This window comes from Falco naumanni, chromosome 3, assembly GCF_017639655.2.
Source record: "Falco naumanni isolate bFalNau1 chromosome 3, bFalNau1.pat, whole genome shotgun sequence".
Lineage (NCBI taxonomy): Eukaryota > Metazoa > Chordata > Aves > Falconiformes > Falconidae > Falco > Falco naumanni.
This window is the reverse complement of record NC_054056.1, coordinates 117,514,510-117,534,126: the sequence shown is the minus strand read 5'-3', so window position 1 is coordinate 117,534,126 and position 19,617 is coordinate 117,514,510. Positions and strand designations below refer to the sequence as shown.

The following is a 19,617-nucleotide window of genomic DNA, read 5'->3' as shown; positions in this document are numbered from 1 at the left end:
CAAGTAGTCATAACTTGGGTAGCAGTTAAATCTCCTCAAGATGCCTTTTCCCAAATTTGCTCTCCTGCTGACTCCCACATTCTAACATCAAATATTTGTGTTGAGGTAGCTGGGGGGGTGGGAGGGTGGCTTGGCTCTTTAACCAAGCTAGCAACAGTCTCAAATTACTTTTTGCATATAGAATTCCTCTTTTGTGCAAAATATGTTGAAACATCCTTAATATACTTTTTTCCTCTGAAGACATATGGGATCCCATTTTCTAAAGTTTCTAAAGATTCTAAAGTTTCTAAGGTCTCTTAAAATTTCTTAAAATTATTAAAGTCTCTAAAAGTTCTTGGCTGCTCATCTGTCACAATGCATACAGGCTTCTAAAGCTTCTTGACTGCTCGCCTGTCACAATGAGTACAGGTTTCTAAAGCTTCTTGAAATTTCTTCAAATATTTTAAATCTCTAAAGTTTCTTGGCTGCTCATCTGTCTCGATGAGTACGGGTGTTATCCCCGGGGTTTAGGTTGTCCGCCTGGTCCAGCCGGCAAGACGATCATTCAGCCAAGACGTCTCCTCCGGAACGCAGCCCTCTTCCACAAGCTGTCGTTTTTATTCCGTCCCTATTCTTCCAAGACTTTGGAACACCACCATAGGGGTCACCATTTGAGGAGGTTGAGGCACAGACTCCTGAATTTGACCAGAAGACCCCTTATTAGTCCAAACCCCACGCTTATATATCCTTGTTTGTTGTTCACGTGCAACGTACTAAAATACCATTGGTTAATCAATACTGTTCACACACTTCTCGGCTACGTATAATTGGTTAATTGCTAAGTTACGAACACACTGACCTTGTTGCATTTTTTTTTCTCTCTTCTTTCTTCTCTCTGTGAGTTTCATGTTCTCAGCCAGCTGCCGACGTGGCATTGCGCATCCGCTCCAGCCTCGCTTCATATCCCGTTTGTCTTCCAGGCGTTCAGCCAACCTGATCTTACTTTCTTTCTTCTTTAGCCTTCAAGGTTCTTCACAGGCATCGTAGCCTCCAGCACCTGCCACAAAGCTCTCTACAGCTGGACCTCAGATGGTGCACACAAAACAAGTGCTTCCAGTCTTCCCAGATGTATGACCTCTGTAAGGGTCCTCCTTCCAGCCTTTGAGCTCTTTTTGTAGAGGATGGAAAGGGTCATAGAGTCATATAATGGTTTGGGTCAGAAGGGACCGTTGAAGGTCATCTACTACAACTCCCCTGCAACAAGCAGGAATGTCTTCAACTAAATTAGGTTTCTCAGAACCCCATTCAACCTGACCTTGAATGTTTCCAGGGATGAGGCACCTCTCTGGGCAACCTGTTCCAGTGTTTCACCACCCTCATCGGCAATATTAGGAAACTCAGGCATAAGTAACTTTTCACGTGAGTGCATCTCTCTCCCCTCAGCTTACAATTAATGGACACTGACACAGGAACCACACTATGGAGTTCTTTCTGAGTTCACACACATCTTTCTGAGTTCATCTACAAACAGAAAGTTTTGAGTGAAGCTGAAATTTCAGTTCCAGGGACGAATACAACCTTTCAGAGAGAGAATGCAGCATCAAGAGATATATTATTATTACTATCAGTAAAAACACACAAGAACATTATCAAGAATTATAGACAAAAGAGACAGGCAGAGGTGTAAATTGCACAAGATAAGTATTTATTTGGACAGTTAAATTTACACAACTTATGCTTCACCAATGCACACATATATTGGACCAATGTTTGCTCTCAGCAAGGGTGATTTAAATTACAAATGATTTAACTCAACCAAGTGGGATCATATCAGATATACATCTGTGTAACAATGCAGTTTGGCTTATCATGTTCAAAATAATAGCTGGGTAGTTGAGAGAAAGAAAAACAAGTTTTCAGTTCCAGAAAAGGAGAGCAGATCAGGAAAGTATTATCCTTTTTTCAAGCACTGCAAGGACCAATCCTGACAGCACTCCCAGTGATACAGTACTCTCAAGTACTGTCCTCTCACCCTTCTCCAAATTACGCTGACACTTAAATATTCTCCTCCTGGACAAGTCACAAATAATCCCCAGGAGGAAGAATTTCTTGTGTTTCATCTCTCTCACCAAGACAAGTAGAAGTGTGAGAAAATTGGGAAAGATATCACAACTGCCAAAAGCAACTAAGCATCAAAGTTGACAAAGGACAGAGTGGTCTACTATATAATGAACAGATTGACCATTAAGGGTCAGCTCACACATGAGATCTTATATTTATGAGCACATATGGCAGATTTATAATGGTGTATTGGAAACCTAGGAAATACGCAGCTTGCTTTTGTTATAGTAAAACCTGCTTACATTCCAACAGCTTCAGCAGGCTGTGGATCAGGATCCTTTATAAGTAAAGGGCACAGGAATGTTGTATCCCAGGACAGGCTTCATAGAACAATAACATCCCATCTCAGAGAAAGCTCTCAAAAATAAAGTAGGAAATGATCCCTTAGCTAGGTAAGCTGAAACATCCTGACTGCAACAGTATTTTTGTTTCAAATGCAGTGTGGTCCTTACAAAGCCTTAGCTATATTCCTATCATCTGCAGATTACCTGCTGGGAATACTGAATACAGCCCAATTTGGATTTTGCTGCAACAGTGTTGTGTAACATGGTACAGACACGCATGTCAAAAGCAAGCTTTTGTGGAGAACATTAAGTTGTTTAATTCCTGCTCTCCCAGGACCTTATTTTCCTGCATATATACCTACCTAGTGACAGAGGACTCAGCCTCATGTCACAACCGATTAACCACGTTCCACCAAGACAAAAAACATGCCCAACTCAGCTTGCTGGATGCTCTTTCCATCGGTGTCAGTGGCCCAGAGCCACTGTGCAAATCTATGGAACAGTTTTCCTACTGGACATTGTTTGCTGGCACCTGAGAGAGCAGTACACCATTGCAAGTAAATCTTCAGCTGGCCTTAGATTTCCGTCAGTTTAAGACTGAAGACTTCCACTCTGACATTTAAAGCTGTGTATAGAGCCACAGCTCAAGAGCAAACACTGATAAGATTGCCACAATACAGGTTTTCAGAGATAATACCCTGCATATCCTGGAAATATAGCTATCATGCTATAGCTATAGTTCCCTCAAATTAGAAATATATTTGGAATGAATACATTACAGTCATTTGCAAACATGCAATTAATTGAGTTTTGAGCACTGTAGTTCCTAGGGAAAACACCAGTCACATCTGTAAGTACCACTGGGCATGGTGCAGAGAGCCAGAATGAGCTACATGCGCTGGTGCTCCACAGCATGAGCAGCATGGACCACATCAGGCATGAAGTGGTGTGCTCACATCTGGATGAAGCCTGAACAACCAAAAATTCTGCAAAGAGGTTGTGCACATAGATTTAGCACATATAGAGCTAACTGGAGCTAAGTGGAGCACCCCTGACACACCTTGGTGCATCCACCCCCAAAGGTATCCTACCACCAAACTTAAGAGCCGCAGGCTGTAACTTTAAGAAAAGATTGAGACAGGTTTGAAACATATGGTCCATGAAATAATATATTAATCATACAGCTAAGACATCTCCCTGCTTTATGTGGGGTCAATACGGGTCTCGCTATACAAAAACATTATTCTGAAAGACAACAGGCTAAATTTTCAGTACATTCATCAACTACTGTTATGGTCAGGAGTTCCATGGCCTTAATTGCCTAATAATTAAACTTAAGCATTCTAAATAAAACAAAGGGGAAAAAAACCCAACCACATAATCAAGCCCAGTCTATTAGCATGAAAAATGTGATCAGATGCAAAAATGAAAAAATTCATGCAAAGTGATATTAAAGACCAGCTGATAAATTCTGGTGGCTCTTTAAGTGTCTGCAAGTGTTTCAAGCGATTGTGATTGTATAAAACAGAATTGCAAAAGCCCAAATTCACAGGCAAGCCTTAGACAACCCAAAAGTTGGCTTATTTCCTTTCTCAAGGACAAAATTCTTTAGCTCTTTATTGCCTTACTTCCTTTCCTGTTCATAGACCTACCGAACAGTGACTCTACCAGGAACAAGTGGCTCAGGGGAGGAGGAGAATAACTGGAGGCACATTTGCTATTCTTACCTTCAGTAACACAGGAAAAAGCATCATTACCGCTATTTACCATCAAAGACACCAAATAGCAAAGAAATGAACAAGAACAAGCCTGTGAACAAATCTAAGACAGAAGTACACCTCAAGGGTACATGCCATGGGTCCAGCATAAGCCAGGAGGAATTTCATACAGATACACAATTCTTGTTGAAAAATGCTAAAACGGGATTATTCAAGTTGGAATCGAGACCTTCAAACACATGGTTAAATTCAGCTCTCTTAACAGTCCTCAAGACCCTTTCAAGCCCACTGATTATTAACAGAGCATATGAAAGTACAATGCACATATTAGCAGTTTCATAGGCTTTTTGGAAACAGAGGAAAACTCTAGAGCAGTTATAAACTCTCTCCCTCTCTCTCTGAAATTAGCTAAAGCAGCTGCCCAAATGACTGTCAGCCAATTCAGAAAGTGTTCAGCTGTTCCTCCAAAGTAGGGCCTGTGGCCTGAGGTTTGACAGAAACAAGCTGGGGTCAAGCAGAGGATGTGCCAAGCATTTCTGCGCACTGCGGTTAACCAAATAGCACACAGTATATTTACAGCTTAGTTTGGCCCATGGGCTCTGTAGCACGGATGTGGACACTAGGAAGGCAGAACCAGGAGAGAGGCAGTTCCTTGCTGCAGTTGTCTTCATGGAATTTGATATTCAGGTAGAAATCGCCTGTGTAGAGAAAGAGGAGTGCTCCAAAGTACACGGAGTCTTTGGTCGGCTTCACCTGGAAAAGAAAATGTGAAAATCAGTATAATTAAGCCAGCAACAAACCCAAACAATTGCATTTTGCCATTCAGTAGCTCCTTCAAACGATCTCGAAGTACTCTAGATTCACATCTCAATATTGCCTTCACACAAAAAGGAGTAAAGATCTTGTCCCTGTTCTAGCAATGGTAAAACCAGAGCACTGAAAATTAAACCCTGTATTATTCTCTCACGCAGCAAAGCTGTGGCACAACTCAGACCAGAATACAAGTTCTTTAGGAGCCACTGATTCCAGAACAGAGCTGGTTTAAGGCAGAGGTCACCCAAAAATATTTCCTTAGGCTGCATTTATCGACATCTCCATTAAAGGTCTAAATCACGTCTCTGAACTCATGCTAAACACATGGTCAAACACCACTTAACAACTTAGCAACAGCTAAATTCATCCCCACTTATAATTCAGACACAATCTGACTGCAAATTCTAATCAAGAATCTTTAATATTCACTATCATTATAATAATTGAGTTTAGCAAGAAAAACCCCACAAAAAGTATCCACCCTGATTTAACTTGTCCAAATTAAATACAGAGTTCACAGTTTCTAGATTCATATATTTCCCTTCCTCATAAAACCACTTATGATTCATATCTTTACAACAAATAATGTATCTTAGTCCATCATTTCAGCAAGACACTGAAGTAATTTCTAACTTTGACACCCCCACGACTGTTCAGCATGTGATAATGTTTGAATTAATATCTGCTTCCACAGGATGTTAAATCCAGTTTCAGGGTGCCTAGAATTGTGTTAAAGTTGCTGCAGATGCAAAACACAGAATTGGCACAAAGCCATTTCATTGGATGGAATTTATTCAAAAGCTTGTGAAAAGGCAACTTCATCTCAGCAGAAAAGACCCAATACACAGCACCTGATACTCCTCAGTACTGGTCTTCCCTCAGCTAAGACCATCTAAGAAGCCTTTCTGCTCTTCAGACCCTGAAACCACCAACTCAATATATATTCAAGGGGTCATCCCTACTTTAACAGGTGTGCCCGTGTATTTTCTTTTTTCCTTGAATATTCATTGGTAATGGGCCTTTCTTTGTCATCTCCAAACACCTCAGCATCCATCATGTTACAGAGTGCAGTGCTGATTCCCAGTGACAGTGTGACAGACCACTGGCCAGCCAAGCCGAGACCCAAACCCAACCACAACACAAACTCTGGTGTTGGATCCAGAAGCCCTGAGATGCCCAGAGGTGCTGCGCTTGACTGGATTCAGGGGGAGAAAATCTTTGCAAGCAAAATCACTAGGAATTGATGGGATATTACCACTTGGAACAGTGAAGGGATGCAGCTAATCGGGATTCTTGCCCACCATAAAAATTTTGGTCATATGGTGAACTGGGACATCCACAATGGGGTATTAACTGGGAAAGTGTCTATGGACATCCTTTTCTGAAGGGCATCTTGTCATTGCATAGGAAGACCAGAACAAGGATGATGACTAGACTATGGTGGGGGAGAGGGGGGAGATGAACCACTAGGAAAAGTTTCCCAGGGTGTGAGGCACCTCAAGAACATGTCAGAGAGTTGAAAATCACCTGCCATCACCTCCAGTGAGTAAGGTTCTCTGTAGCTTTCAGACGTGAGGGGAATGAACTGTTTGTTTCTGTTTTCTCCTGTTCTAGGGTTTTTTTGACTTTCATTGCTGGGTCCTTTAGCCAGCAGATGTGCACCCTGTACAGTCCCCTGGGGTATCAGGCTTCTCTGTTGAAGAGCTGCTGCTCCTGCACAAGGGCCTGGCTGTTCACAAGCAGCAGCAGCATCAGAGCTGACAAAGCCCAGGCTCCCTTTGGCTTTGGTGCTGGGCACTTTTGCTGACCTACAGCAAACTTGTATCAGCATCATATCATCCGCATGAATGATCAGAGCAGCCACAGCTGTTCTCCTGACCCCTGTCCTTGGCATCTCCCCTCCTAGCTGGGTACAAGTTCTTGCCCCCTGGCATTGCGTCTGGACATGCAGAACATCAAACAGCCGCCCCTCCTGCTTCCGTCCCCTCCTCCCAGGGCTGCCTGACTTATTTCTGCCTCACTGGAACTGATGCCGACATGCTTCCAGAGGAGGACAGAGGTAGGCCCCAATGCCAGCAACGGCTGGAAGAAAACAGCAAATGAAGGCTCCTCAGGACCCATATCTTTTTCAAGCTCCCAGTCTGTTTTTCCTAATCTAGCTGCACCACAAGGAAACCTCCAAAACAGCATTGATCAGAGCCCTTGGCAAGCAGGAAGGTGGCTTCAGACACATCAGCACTCATTTCAGGTTCTTCCTACATGGTTGGTTGCTCCTCCTGCCTTTGCAGCACAAGTCTCTGCACCAGTCATCAGCTTCTTCAGCACAAGCGAGTAGAGCCAGCGAGGCAGGTAGTGGTATGTGTCCTGTTCTGCCTGCATCCCATCTCCCTGTGCGCGGTACACACAGACCAAACAACCTGGTTCGTGGTTCATGGTCTGGGGACTATCCAAATGCGTACGGCCACTTGTACAACCACTACTTTGATCAACACTTGTGGTCTGGGGAAGAAACAGGGAAGCAAAAGTAGCTTGAAACCTTTGCACTGTTGAGATGCAAGTGGCTCTGCACAAGTTACAAGAAGTAACTAACTTTGAAAAGTAACGCTGCCTTTCTAGTGGGGCTGCCTACAAACATTCCCAGATTACCACAAGTACATCAGCAGCAGACCAGTAAGGAAAGGGCCAGATCCAACCCAACTGGTATTCCAAGCACAGGGTTAATTTTGAGAATAAACCACCTACATTTTGGTGTCTGCACACTAGGTATCTGAGCTTCTTCTGCAGTAAGAAGACTTCTAGTCAATGCAGCCAGTGGAGCAAACAGAGAATGCTCTACCTAGCCAGCCCAGAGAGCCAGGATACAACTGCCTAAATGTAGGCACCTCATGACATCTGGGATGACCTAAGGCATAAAGACGTGTGCACAGGGCTGGCAAGATGCACAGGATGATTTACAGGACTTCTGGCAGGAGATGGAGGCCAGATGGGATACCCACAGCACCCAAATGATGGTAGACGCCTACTTTTAGGCAACTGAATCTCACCCCAGTGTCTGTGTAGTGTAAGCCAGGTTCTACTGGCTCCAGACTACGCCTCCATTGACTAATGGGAGCTTAGCTGGCCAGCGTCCACGGTAACACCTACACATTCAGATGTCTCAGTCTGCAACTGAATCCGCCCCAATGTCTGTAAAGTGGATATCCACATCTGAGCCAGCTGTTCAACACGCAGATTCATCTGATCAAATGTAGAATGAGGTAAAATGTCCCCTTAACACCATCAGCCCTGGTGACTGGCTCTCCGCTGCAAGGGAAGGGAGCAAGTGCAGGGTGACTTGTTCAGATGTGTACGTAAGTCAGACGTTTTCTGCCATAGCTGACAGCACACACCCTCCCACTGATCGCAGTGCACGATCCAGCTAACCTCCCAGAAACATGAGGAACACACGCTCGTGCCTGATCCAGATGAAATTTGTATCGTCACTCCATCTAGCAGCACACAGCTCTCATAGTGTCAATGCCTAGATATGTGTTTATATGTTGTGCCAATCCAAGATGCTGTTGAATACATGCTTGCTGAGACAAGTCAGACTTGAAAAAGGTTTTACTAAAATTCCACCAAATCATGGAAACCAAAGATGGGAAGCTTCTATCCCAGGAAAAAACAAAAACAAAAACAACCAAACCCAAAACCAACCCAAAACCAAACAAACACTGAAGATTCAAGAAAAAAACCCGCCCACATTACTCCTAAAACAAAAAGAACCCAAAACCCAAAACCAAACACACACTGAAGAACCAAGAAAAAAGAAATGCCCACATTACTCCTCTGTTCTACTGAGATAGAAGAAAAATTAAGTTTCTAGCTCCATTCTAATCCTTCCCTGATTCAGGCTACCATGTGGGACTGTGATTGCTTAGAACTAATTACTACTTATTTATACTGCTGTAGTACTTAGGGAGCTCAGTTGGAGATTAGGGCTAGTGCCAGCTACTGTTCGCTGCCCCAAAGAGTTTACAGTGCAAGTAGAACAGTGCCAAGAAAACTAATTTGTTCCAGATGGGCCACAGAGGACTTGCCAGAAGTGAGCAAATGTTCATCATAGCTTCTGAGCTGATTCAAAATGACCATCTACTAATGAATTTCTCCTCATCTCCCACTACCGACCACTTGAGCCATTGCCTGATAACACACGCAGGAAAAAAAACACCCTGCTTGAGAATAGTAATGGCAAAAGCAGGAACAACAAGAAAAGATGAACTGCTGGTAGTTTCAGGACTCTCCCTAGAAGATAATTTTTTTGTTTTTAATTTGCCAAGAAGTAACTTTGTCCTGTCAACCAATTAGTCAAAAAAAGAAACAAATTCCAATATCGGTAAGAATTAAGAACTTTTAATAATATGGCTAAAGCTAGACTTCAAGTTGTGAAGTGAGATAAAACATAAATCAGTGCAATGTATTTTTAATGGATGGGGCTCCACCGTGTTATGTTTCAAAACTGTGCACTGAACAAAAATGTCTATTATCTAAATCATAACTGAGGAAGTCACTTTTTCTGATAAATACAGACATAGAAAGGTAAAGTTAACCAAACTGGAAGTTGTGCTTAAAACTAAAGATTTTACTTAATTTAAAATGCATGGAAATACCTCAATATACTTCATTTTTTTCAGTAGAAGATTTGCTTTTTGAAGTAGTATCTCCCAGCAGAGACTTTGTGACACAAACCCAGACTTCTGCGTTGAATTGAAGCAAGAGCACAAAAAGGTGAAAAAGCCCTTATTATGTTACTTCCAAGATAATTCATCTAACCTGGACTTCAAACCGCAAGAGAGAGAAATACAAAATTGTATGACTTTACCTTTTAAACAAGTTCTATTTATACTGCAAAGCAGCATGTGCATGAAAATCCCTGTATATATCCCCTGTCTTCCAGATAGCAACAGAAACTGCTTTGAGACTTTTTAGTATGGAATCAAAAATAATTGTGATTTGCTGAGCATCAGGCTAAATATGAAACTAACATTTAGGAAAGCAGAGGGAGTTTGGGTTTCGTTTGTTTTTTTCCCCAGAGAAATCACGTTCAGTTGAGCACCAATAATGTACTGTCTGCATCAGCATGACAACAGACCAGATTTTCAGGACATAAGAAGTATTTTCTCTTGCTCTAATATCTGATGCTCCCACTTGTTCTTGACCATACAGTACTCATACACCAACCATATGCTAGTTCTCCATCCTTCCTCCCACCCAGCTCGGCAGCGCAATAAATCATGTCACCACCTCCTTGCCAGTGTCAGTGTAAAGTCAGCCCAATTAGCTTAAACTGCTGACGAACGTTGTTTTGGCTAAACTGGCCAACTTTGCACAAAAACGAATGCTCACACCATCGCTCCCGCTGGGTCTGCTGGGGAAGCGGGGAACATCTTCCTGCAGAGGGGCCGAAACAAGCAGCTGGGAAGTGGTAGCATCTCAAGCCACCTCCATTAAACAAGCAAAATAATCGTGTGCCCGGGACCTCAGTTTATGAAAATCGTGGGCACGTGTTTAATAGCTTTGACAGAGCAGCACTGAGTTAACCAGTGACCAGCGGCAAACCTAGTCCGGTGTCTCAGCTTTCATTTATAAAAAAGAGAAATTCTAAATCTTTCATCTCACCCAACCATGTGCTTCTTTGGTTTCTTAACCAGCATCTGTCTGAGTTTCTGCCAAACTCAGAGCATGAACACAATTCTAAGTATGTTCATTCTTCCCTGAAGCATCAAATGCACAAACCAGGACTTTCTTCTTGTCCCCAAAACAAGTGCGGCTTTCTGAAATCTTTTTTCCATTACTGAATTAGTTATTATGGGGGATGAAAGGGACTCTGGCCGCATTAGATACACTGTCTGAAGAATTTTCTTCCATGATCAGGGCTCTATGCCTCAAAGAAATATGACTAAGCATTTTCTGTGCGAGCCTATGTATGACAAGTATCAATACCACATACCATGAAATATAACACTTCTTGTCTAAGACTCGACATTTTCTTAATTTCACCTGTTTGGACTACGAGGCGGACAAATAGGAAAACAGTGCTATTTTTAACTTATTAGGGACCATGTTATTGGAGACATGTCACAATACTGAACAGCAGGGCAAAAGCGGGGACCGTAACGTATGAGAAAGCTGCCTGGGTAGGCATAAGCAATGTGAACTCCTGACTTTTTGCCCCGTAGGAGACTCAGTCAGAAGGTAAGAATACATCACACTGACATCCCCCTTTCCCCTCATTAGCCTGGAGGGTCAGGTCTTTCAGCAGCTGGGCATCCAAACACTGCCACTCCAACTAAGAATTCCACATTGTCAGAAAGAGAGTCAAAGCAAGCCATCTCTTGATTATTTCTGTTGACATATTTAAATTATTCAGCTGAGAATATAGTTAGCTCCCATTAAAATTCAAGTTGATGGTCTATTCCATGATCATTAGCTTTCTGAAATATTTTCCCTCCATGACACATAATTGAAAAATATGCATGGGGACTATCCCTGTGGTTAACCTTTCATTTTTTTCATACTAAGGTTCACTTACATATTCCGTTTTGACAAGTACATTTTATTTGTGATCCGATGAGCTGACCTAAGCAAAGGTCCTAAGCGCTATCCCAAACACTCACCATCTTCTTCATGTTTATTTCATAAGTTACCAGAAGTACTGCTTATTCCACTTTGCAGTCCTGTCTGTCTGTTTTTCAGTCCTGATTTTTTTGTTGTTGCAATTTTTGGGGGAAGGGTATGGGAGACAGCAGTGTTATCCATATTCTCAGTGTCTTGCCTTAGAAGCAAAAAGCTCCTAGACTTGAATGTTCTAAAGAAGAAACTGAGATAAAAATCAAAATCTCGACTGTTGTAAAAAGGGACTTTTTCTGTCTCATTTTAAGCATGTTTTCTATTTTTCTTTATGGTTTTACAGAAGTATGCTAAGTGACAAGGAAATGAACCAGCTCGTCAGATCGGTCATTACATTTAACATTTTCTTTTTGCAGTCTGTTGCATTTCCTCAGGACCTGACTAAAACTGATTTGCAGTGTTCCTTGGCTCAGCCTGGGGAGTATTTCTTATGGACTAAAGAGAAAAAGTTACTTATAAACTATTACTGCAGGCTGCACTGGATGGCTCAAGGGACTGGCAATATGGTATTACACATTTTATCTAGGTTACCCATTCATATTTTGTCAGATCTAGAGCAACCAAAAGTCACTGTCTCTGATACTTTACTAGTGGTTTACATGATAGGAAATTACAGTCTAAAACCATTGCAGAGAGATGATTCCATAACCTCAAACCTAGCAACACCTTTAGCAATAGCTGGATTATTTTTTTTTTTTAAATTTCGGAAATCATGGTGCTTTCCAAAAATTAATCTGCCTTAGAAAGCACAATGGAATACTGAAGTCCTTTTCTGCAAATTCATGTCATCCGGCATCACGACACATCTGATAGACATACTGAATCGATGTAGAAGGTGTTGGATCCCACAAAGGTGATAGCATCTTGCAGCTCGTAGTTGTGCACCCCGTTTTGGTAATCCTGGTAGGGCATCACGGTGAGAGCGAAGGGTCCCACGCTGTGTTTGCTCCAGTTGGTCAGCTTCACCTCCAGCGGGACAGGGTCTCCCACCGTGCAGTTCACCACGATATCGCAGTCACAAAGCTGGCCATCAACGAGGATATCTGCCAATCAAGAAAACAATTCCACGTTATGCTGGACCCCTGCTTTAGAAATCACATATAATCTTGATAGGAAACTTCACAAGAAAAAGTAACCCGTGTGAAACCAAGGGTGCTTGGCAGTTAACCAACTCGGCGGTGTCGTGTAGGGTGGTGTTGCAGGGAAACTGCTTGCAAAAACCAGCTCATAAAGGCCTGATATCTGCCCACAGCTGTTGACAGAGCAATGAAAAAAACCAATTACACTCTATCCACAGGCACCAGAAGAGAATCTTTTTAGCCGCCGGTGTTGAAGGCCAGACCCACAGACAACTTCTCCTGCAAATCAACAGCATCAGGTGAAGGGAAATACAGACAGGAATCATCAATACAAATGGTAGCTACACAGATCCAGGGCTGGATGGCCATGTTCACGTGTTACAGCCACAATAAATCCTCCTGTATGGAGGTGACCTTTTGGAGCACGACAGCCACCGCCAGAATTTGCAATGTAATACATATATTAAAGTCCAGATTCTAAGGGAAAAAAAGGGATTTTAAAATTATACAGCAGTACTACGAGCTTGTTCACTCTTCGCACTTTAATTCATTCTAGGATTTCTATTTTTAACTTCCTGCTTTTCTTTCCCTTACTGGGATAGTAGAAAATATAAAGCCTCTACATTGGTTACTGCAGGGACAATGACAGCCGGAATAATGTGTCCACTAACCTTGCCCATTTGCTTACACAGAACCCAAATGTTTCATTACCAACACGCTACAAAATTGCTAGTCCGATTGCCCGCTCTGAAAGGGTTCCCAGTTGTGCAGTATTACTGTATTTTTCAGATGAGGGTTATCTCTGATTCAGTATTAATACAGGAACATTTCTATTTCACTATGGGTTCATGTTCAGAGATAAGAGAAAGCCCTGGGCACATGTAAGAAAGCATCCTCTGTGTGAATACCCATCCCCACAATCGCACATGCCCATGAGGCATTTCGATCGCTCCAGCTCCTCCTCAGTCTCTTGCCTTATGACATACAGCATATTATTCCTCTGCCAACAGCATCAGATTTACATTAGTAATATCCCCTCTTCAAGAAAAGGCACTATTTTTATGCTTCAGGAGCCTTCACAGAAAAAAAACCCCAAACCAACCACCACCAAAGTAATTTTTATTTTTTTGTACTTATTTTTGTTTTGTTGCCTTAGACAAAAAACTACAAAATGATGCATGTTCCTGTTATGTCCTGGTGTGTTGCAAGCTGAACAAGCCTTGGCGCAGCAACTGGAGGAAAAAAAGAAAGCTAGTGCCAAAAAAGAAAGGCGTTCGGAAAGGGACATTTATCCCAGAGGTCAGGTCTGCAAAGCTGAGCTACCCAGATGAAAATCCCTCCTTGACCAAAGCTGCCCAAATGCAACAGCAAGTCCCAGATACAAGAGGCTTGGCAGAGGGAGCACAGAACAACCCTGCAGTGCTCAAGCTGCAGCTATCCAAAACCCGTGCTGGTCCCAGTTGGAATAGCTCTCGTGCCAAAACTTTCCTTTCCAAAGGAGATGCCCAGGTTTTTTGTCAACGAGAGCACTGGTTGAGGCCACACCTGGAGTACTGTGTCCCGTTCTGGGCTTCTTAGTCCAAGAAAGGCACGGACATACTGGAGAGAGTCCAGTGAAGAGGATTAAGGGACCGGAGCATCTCTCCTATGAGGAAAGGCTGAGAGAGCTGGGACTGCTCAGCCTGGAGACCAGACGGCTCAGAGCAGATCTAGATGCATAGAAATACCTGAAGGGAGGGTGCGAAGAAGGCAGAGTCAGGCTTTTTTCAGTGGTGCCCAGTGACAGCACCAGAAGCAATGGGCACAAACTGAACCACAGGAGGTTCCCTCTGAACATCAGGAATTATATATTTTTTTTACTGTGAGGGTGACCGAGCGCTGGCACAGGCTGCCCAGGAAGGCTGTGCAGTCCTCATCCTTGGTAAGTGCTCTAGGTGGCCCTGCTTGAGCAGGGGATTGGACCAGATGACCTCCAGAGGTCCCTGCCAACCTCAACCATTCTGTGATTCTGTGAAAGCAAGTTATAACCCTCATTGCATTTTTAGGGAAGGGCTAGAAATCCTGTTTGGCGTTGGATTTGTTTTGCAATAGCACACTCTAATGTTGTGGGCTTTCCTGCCCTACATGATCAGATTGCTTCTTGCAGGATTGCCCTAAGATCATGGAGGTGAAGTAGTGGTTATAATGCTATCCCACTATCTGGGATTAACTGAGTTGAATTTTTCATGTGTGTGTACGAATAATCTTTATGCTTCCCAGCCTCCTGCCACAGAAGTGAAGTCCAGTTGCTTCCTTCAAAACAAATTGCATTTATATCAATTCATTACTTCGTATCAGTAAATATTTTCAAGCTTCTCCATGCAAGGTAAGTGTTTTCATTAAAAAAAAAAAATATCTGAAAACTTTTTTTCCTGATTCTTCCAGCCAGCAGGTCTTACAGCTGCACGAACAGTTAGCTCCCCACACCAGCATGAACCTTCAGAAATACTCAGTAAGCTAAGTGGATGAATCTTTATTTCAAGCTGCTCGTCAATTTTTAGCTTTAAAATTCAGTGCTCTGCTGTAGGAATTGTAAATGAACCCTTTGCCCTCTGCCTCCACCTTTGTATCTAATAATAGCTCAGAGCATTGCTTCCTAATATTTTCATGTGAAAATAGAAAATCCAAACAAAAGGGAAGCAATTAAGCATGGCTTAACCAGATGAATTTTCTTTCATATTAAAAAAAAAATATTCTATTAATTTAAGATTGATTCAAAAGCGTGCGTGCGCACCTGTGCTTGTGTACATATTGAGAGATTATTTCCTTCCCTCCCAGCACACCCTTCCCTCTTGCAGTACTGAAGCCAAGGATCTCAATGAGATGTCAGATGAGAAAAAACACATGGCTGGCGTGCAAAATACTATGGAAAGGAGTGTTTAAAAACAGTCCCCTTTCATCAGAGAACAGCTTGGTTTGACAGGCAGTTTTACTCCCTTTCTGACACAGAAAACATCTCATGGACCATACGGATTTGCTTTAATATTTTCATCCATGAACAGAGGAAAAGCCATGTGTACAGGGTCCCATTTCTGCAGATTCAGCTCGCTCACACAGATGGCATATAAAAGCTGAGACTGCTCACACCACTGCTGTGAGAGTGAATCATTATTGGCTTCAGTTTACAGGAGCTCTGAATCAGAAGATACAGTTGCTAGCACAGAAGACAGTGGTGGCCATACCTCCATCCTCCAAAGATCCAGATACAAGAGAAACACTGCTTCATAAAATTAGAAGACCAAGTTTAATGCAAATAGCATATATAAATTACATAAAAAAGGTGGAAGCGTAAACTGGCTGTCAGGGCAAAAAGAGCATGAAGACCTAGCAATCTCCTTCTAAGTGAAAGTTAATTCCTTTTTTAAGCACTTTAATAAGCCAACAGAATGCTGCTTCCCCCCCGCCATTCCTGCTCACTTACCTACACACATCCACTGTGTTGGCAACCCTGGGTGCCAGCATTACCCTGCAATCCTTGATAACCATGAAAAAAGGAAAGAGACAGTCTGTCACACACCCGTTCATGGCACAGGACCGCTCTATTTTATCTCTAGGACCTTCTCTAAGTGATTATTATACTAAGGAGAAAATGTTCTCCAACAAATGTTGGAAAGCAGAGGATGAGGATGCTACAAGGCACCGAGAAAGGTGGCTGGAAAGCCTTGCTTTTTCACTGATGGCTGTAGCCAAGCCTTTTAGGATGTCCATGAATTAATCTAGCTGGAAAAACTACTTCATGGCCCAGCTGATAGGTGATGCTCACTGACACCACAGGAAGTCTGGGAGACCTTATATGAAAATAACGTATCAGAATTCTTACTGTGTCTTTCTTTCAGGATCTGAAAACCGTCAACAAAAGAGAATGAACGTTATAACAGGAAGACAACCACTATTCCACAAGAAAAACATAATTTACCATCACCTGTCAGGTGCAGTTCTGCCTACATAACCCAAAGGAGCAGCTTTGAAATGAATACCAAACATTATTAACATCTTGTGTTATTTACTCATACTAACACAGAGTAAGTTGTTCTTGCTACTTTGTCAAGTTTCCATGCGAGCACTCGCAACTCCTTGGCCCATCTAGACGTCAAGAGTCCTGAGTCACAGCTAATTGCACTGCCGCACCCAACTCCCTCTTTGTCACTCTGAAAGTTTGATTTTGGAAAGCTGCATACAAATACATGTTTAATCTCAGTGGAAATGCATATGCCAGCAATGTTTACTCTCCTCACTCAAGTTTGGGTTGATTTTAAAAAAACATTGGCTGCAGAGGAAGGCAGGGTGTTTGTGCTCATCTTTACAGCGGGGGATGGAGAAATTTCCATTGGATGTTTGCTTTTAATCTGGCTCTTGAATCCCCACCTGATGCAGATGCACTAGCCCCTGCCATTCACTGCAGCAGGGAACACAGCTCAAGCAAACACCTCGCAGAGGCATGGCTTTGCACAAACAAGCAGGTCAACAAAACTCAAGGCAAGAGATGCCCAAATGAGCAAATACTTCTCATGTGAAAGGTAAAAGAGATTTCAAGCCCAGAAACGCAAGCCTTGCTCTGCTGTACTGTGTTAGCTTGGATAATTTTAGCCAATCAAACATTTTTATGCTATTAGAACTGTTCCGAAATGCTAGTCTTACCAAGGTCTGTGAACCAGAAGAGCTGCGGTCTGAGGAGGGGAAAAGAACATCAACAACGCTGATGGCTCCAGATAATGTCCATCAGGTACACTGATGGAGGAAAGCCAAAGAGCAAGAGCCCAAGCCGGAGTTGCTGCAGTGAAAGCCTCACAGAATGATTCAGTTTTTCTGTGTTCACCAAATCTAAACTGCTGATTAAAATGCCTGCCCAGGCCAACTTTACTTCTAATTGCCATAAAAGAGCAAGGAAAGGGCCAACCATGCTGTCTGGATGAGCCTTTACACTCCTCCACCCCCACGCCCCGCCGCCCTCTTCTGCAAGAATGTTTGTTAAAGGATTTTGCAAGGAACTTAACAATGCAAAGCGAGTTTTTTGGTTTTTTTAAACCATTCTTTTAGAAATAGGTTGAACAACTCTGTCTGTTTCTGATCTTACGTATTACACAGATGGAAGAAAGATCAGAATGGAGAAAAAACCTGTACTACAGGCAAACTCTATGTACAGAGCAAGCCGATCCTGCCTGTCTCCAAACAAGCAAGTTCCCTGTCCTTCCTCTTGCTGCAACGTCAGGTCAGCAACAATTTTAGCAGCCTGTAATTTGGGGTTCATTCAGCTGCTTAGGGGAGCTGGCAGGTAACATGTGGCGTTGTGCTGTGACAACAGGCTCCTTGAATTTTCCTATGTATCTCCTCCAATATATGAACCTAAGCACTGTTTCCGTTTCCCCTCTTCCCACTTGTTCTCCTTCATGTAGATCACTTCCCTTTCATTTTCTAAACCATTCATGCAAACTATTTACACATAGAGATATAGTATTGATTTCATTTGCTCGTCCATTACAAGGTACTGCAGAATTTTCAGAGCTGAATACTTCCATACAAAAGATATTTTTATGAATATAAAACCCATGTTCCCTGTCACTCTCATCACGAAAGCGCTGAATGGTTATTTAATAACACAAGAGCCTCATAGCCATTTGCATAAAACCTTCTGCATGTGGTTTGGATCTGCTTCTCACACTAAATCTGAGCATCTTAACTTGGAATAACATCCTCATATTCATTCATTGTTCTACTGACACAATACCGAGGCAGATCCATCCCCTGCATAATTTCATTGCAGTCAATAGTAACAGAGCCCAGAGGTATACAGATGTTTGTATTGTAATGGGTTCAAATTACATGAATCTCTCCCCTTGCCAACCACGGCTAGTCCTGTCCTCGAAAGTGCCCTTATACTCACAGCCTGCTGAGCCAAGAGCTCTACGGACCTGAACAGTGCAGCTCCTCTTTGGGTCAAGGCCTTTGGACAGGGATGAACAAAAAATACAGGAAAAGATAGGAACAAACTAGTGTGGCTTCCTGGAAGTATCAACAACCCAGAGACCTTCAGCTAACACAGGAGCACGAACCTGAAAACAGGAAAGTTGGCAGAGGATGGGATAACTGAACATGAATATAGGCTAGTAAAAGAGGCAACTGCTTTCGCAAGACCTCTGAGCTGCTGGATTTCTGGCAGACTTCCCATTCCCAAACATTTTACAATTGAATTAAGGACACTTTACTCGCTCCAAAAGCAATTAAAAAGAAAAACACATTTAAAATATAGTTCTACAACAATAAGCAATTAGTCTTTGATAATTGTCTGTGTCTTCCTATTTAATCACTCTTTTGCAGTGGCCAGTATGCTGATGACAGATCCCGACTGGTCCGATTATTGTTCTTGCCAAATAGTTTCGAGTTTGTGTCTGTTCTTAACTCTGTGATGACAACGGACTGAGGATGCTGCAGCATCCCCATAGGACTTGCTTGGAAAAGGATTTTTCAACATTGTTCATTTGCACTGAGTAAGCTTTCTTCCTCCAAATCAGTATAATGTTTATGTCCAATTTTAATCTCAAAATCTATCCTTGGCAGACATGTGATCAGCGTTCAATTTCAGTGCTACTTATCTTGGCTGTAAATGTTTAGATGTAGCACAATCTTCTTCAATTAAGTCTGAATACCAGGGTCATGCTAGCTGAAAAGAGAAGTATGAACATGACCAGCGCTCTGGGGTTCAACTGCCTTCAACTTCCACTTGGTATCTTAAACCAGCAAACATGAATGCTCGTTAACCACAGATTTATTAAAGAAATGTATTAAAGTTTAACCTCTCTGGATTTGGTGGGAGTTATTTTGCACATGCTTTTTATGATAGACATTGCTCCTTGCCTGGGAAATTGCTGGCATACGGATGGCACCTGCTTGTCTGGTCTCTCCTGTGGCAGCCGAGAT

General features: G+C 42.5%; 1 protein-coding gene across 3 annotated transcripts in view; it reads right to left on the bottom strand.

Annotated features, from left to right (window-relative positions):
* Nucleotides 1-1,670: 1,670 nt before the first annotated feature.
* The window catches only part of TRAPPC9 (trafficking protein particle complex subunit 9), a 508,912-nt gene continuing 490,965 nt past the window's right edge, over nucleotides 1,671-19,617 (bottom strand). For all 3 annotated transcript variants that reach the window (XM_040585704.1, XM_040585703.1, XM_040585705.1), the window contains 2 exons: nucleotides 12,404-12,627; nucleotides 1,671-4,855 (listed from right to left, as the gene is read on the bottom strand). In XM_040585704.1, coding sequence (XP_040441638.1) covers nucleotides 4,676-4,855; nucleotides 12,404-12,627 — 404 coding nt within the window. In that variant the 3' untranslated portion in view covers nucleotides 1,671-4,675. The remainder of the gene's footprint in view (nucleotides 4,856-12,403; nucleotides 12,628-19,617) is intronic.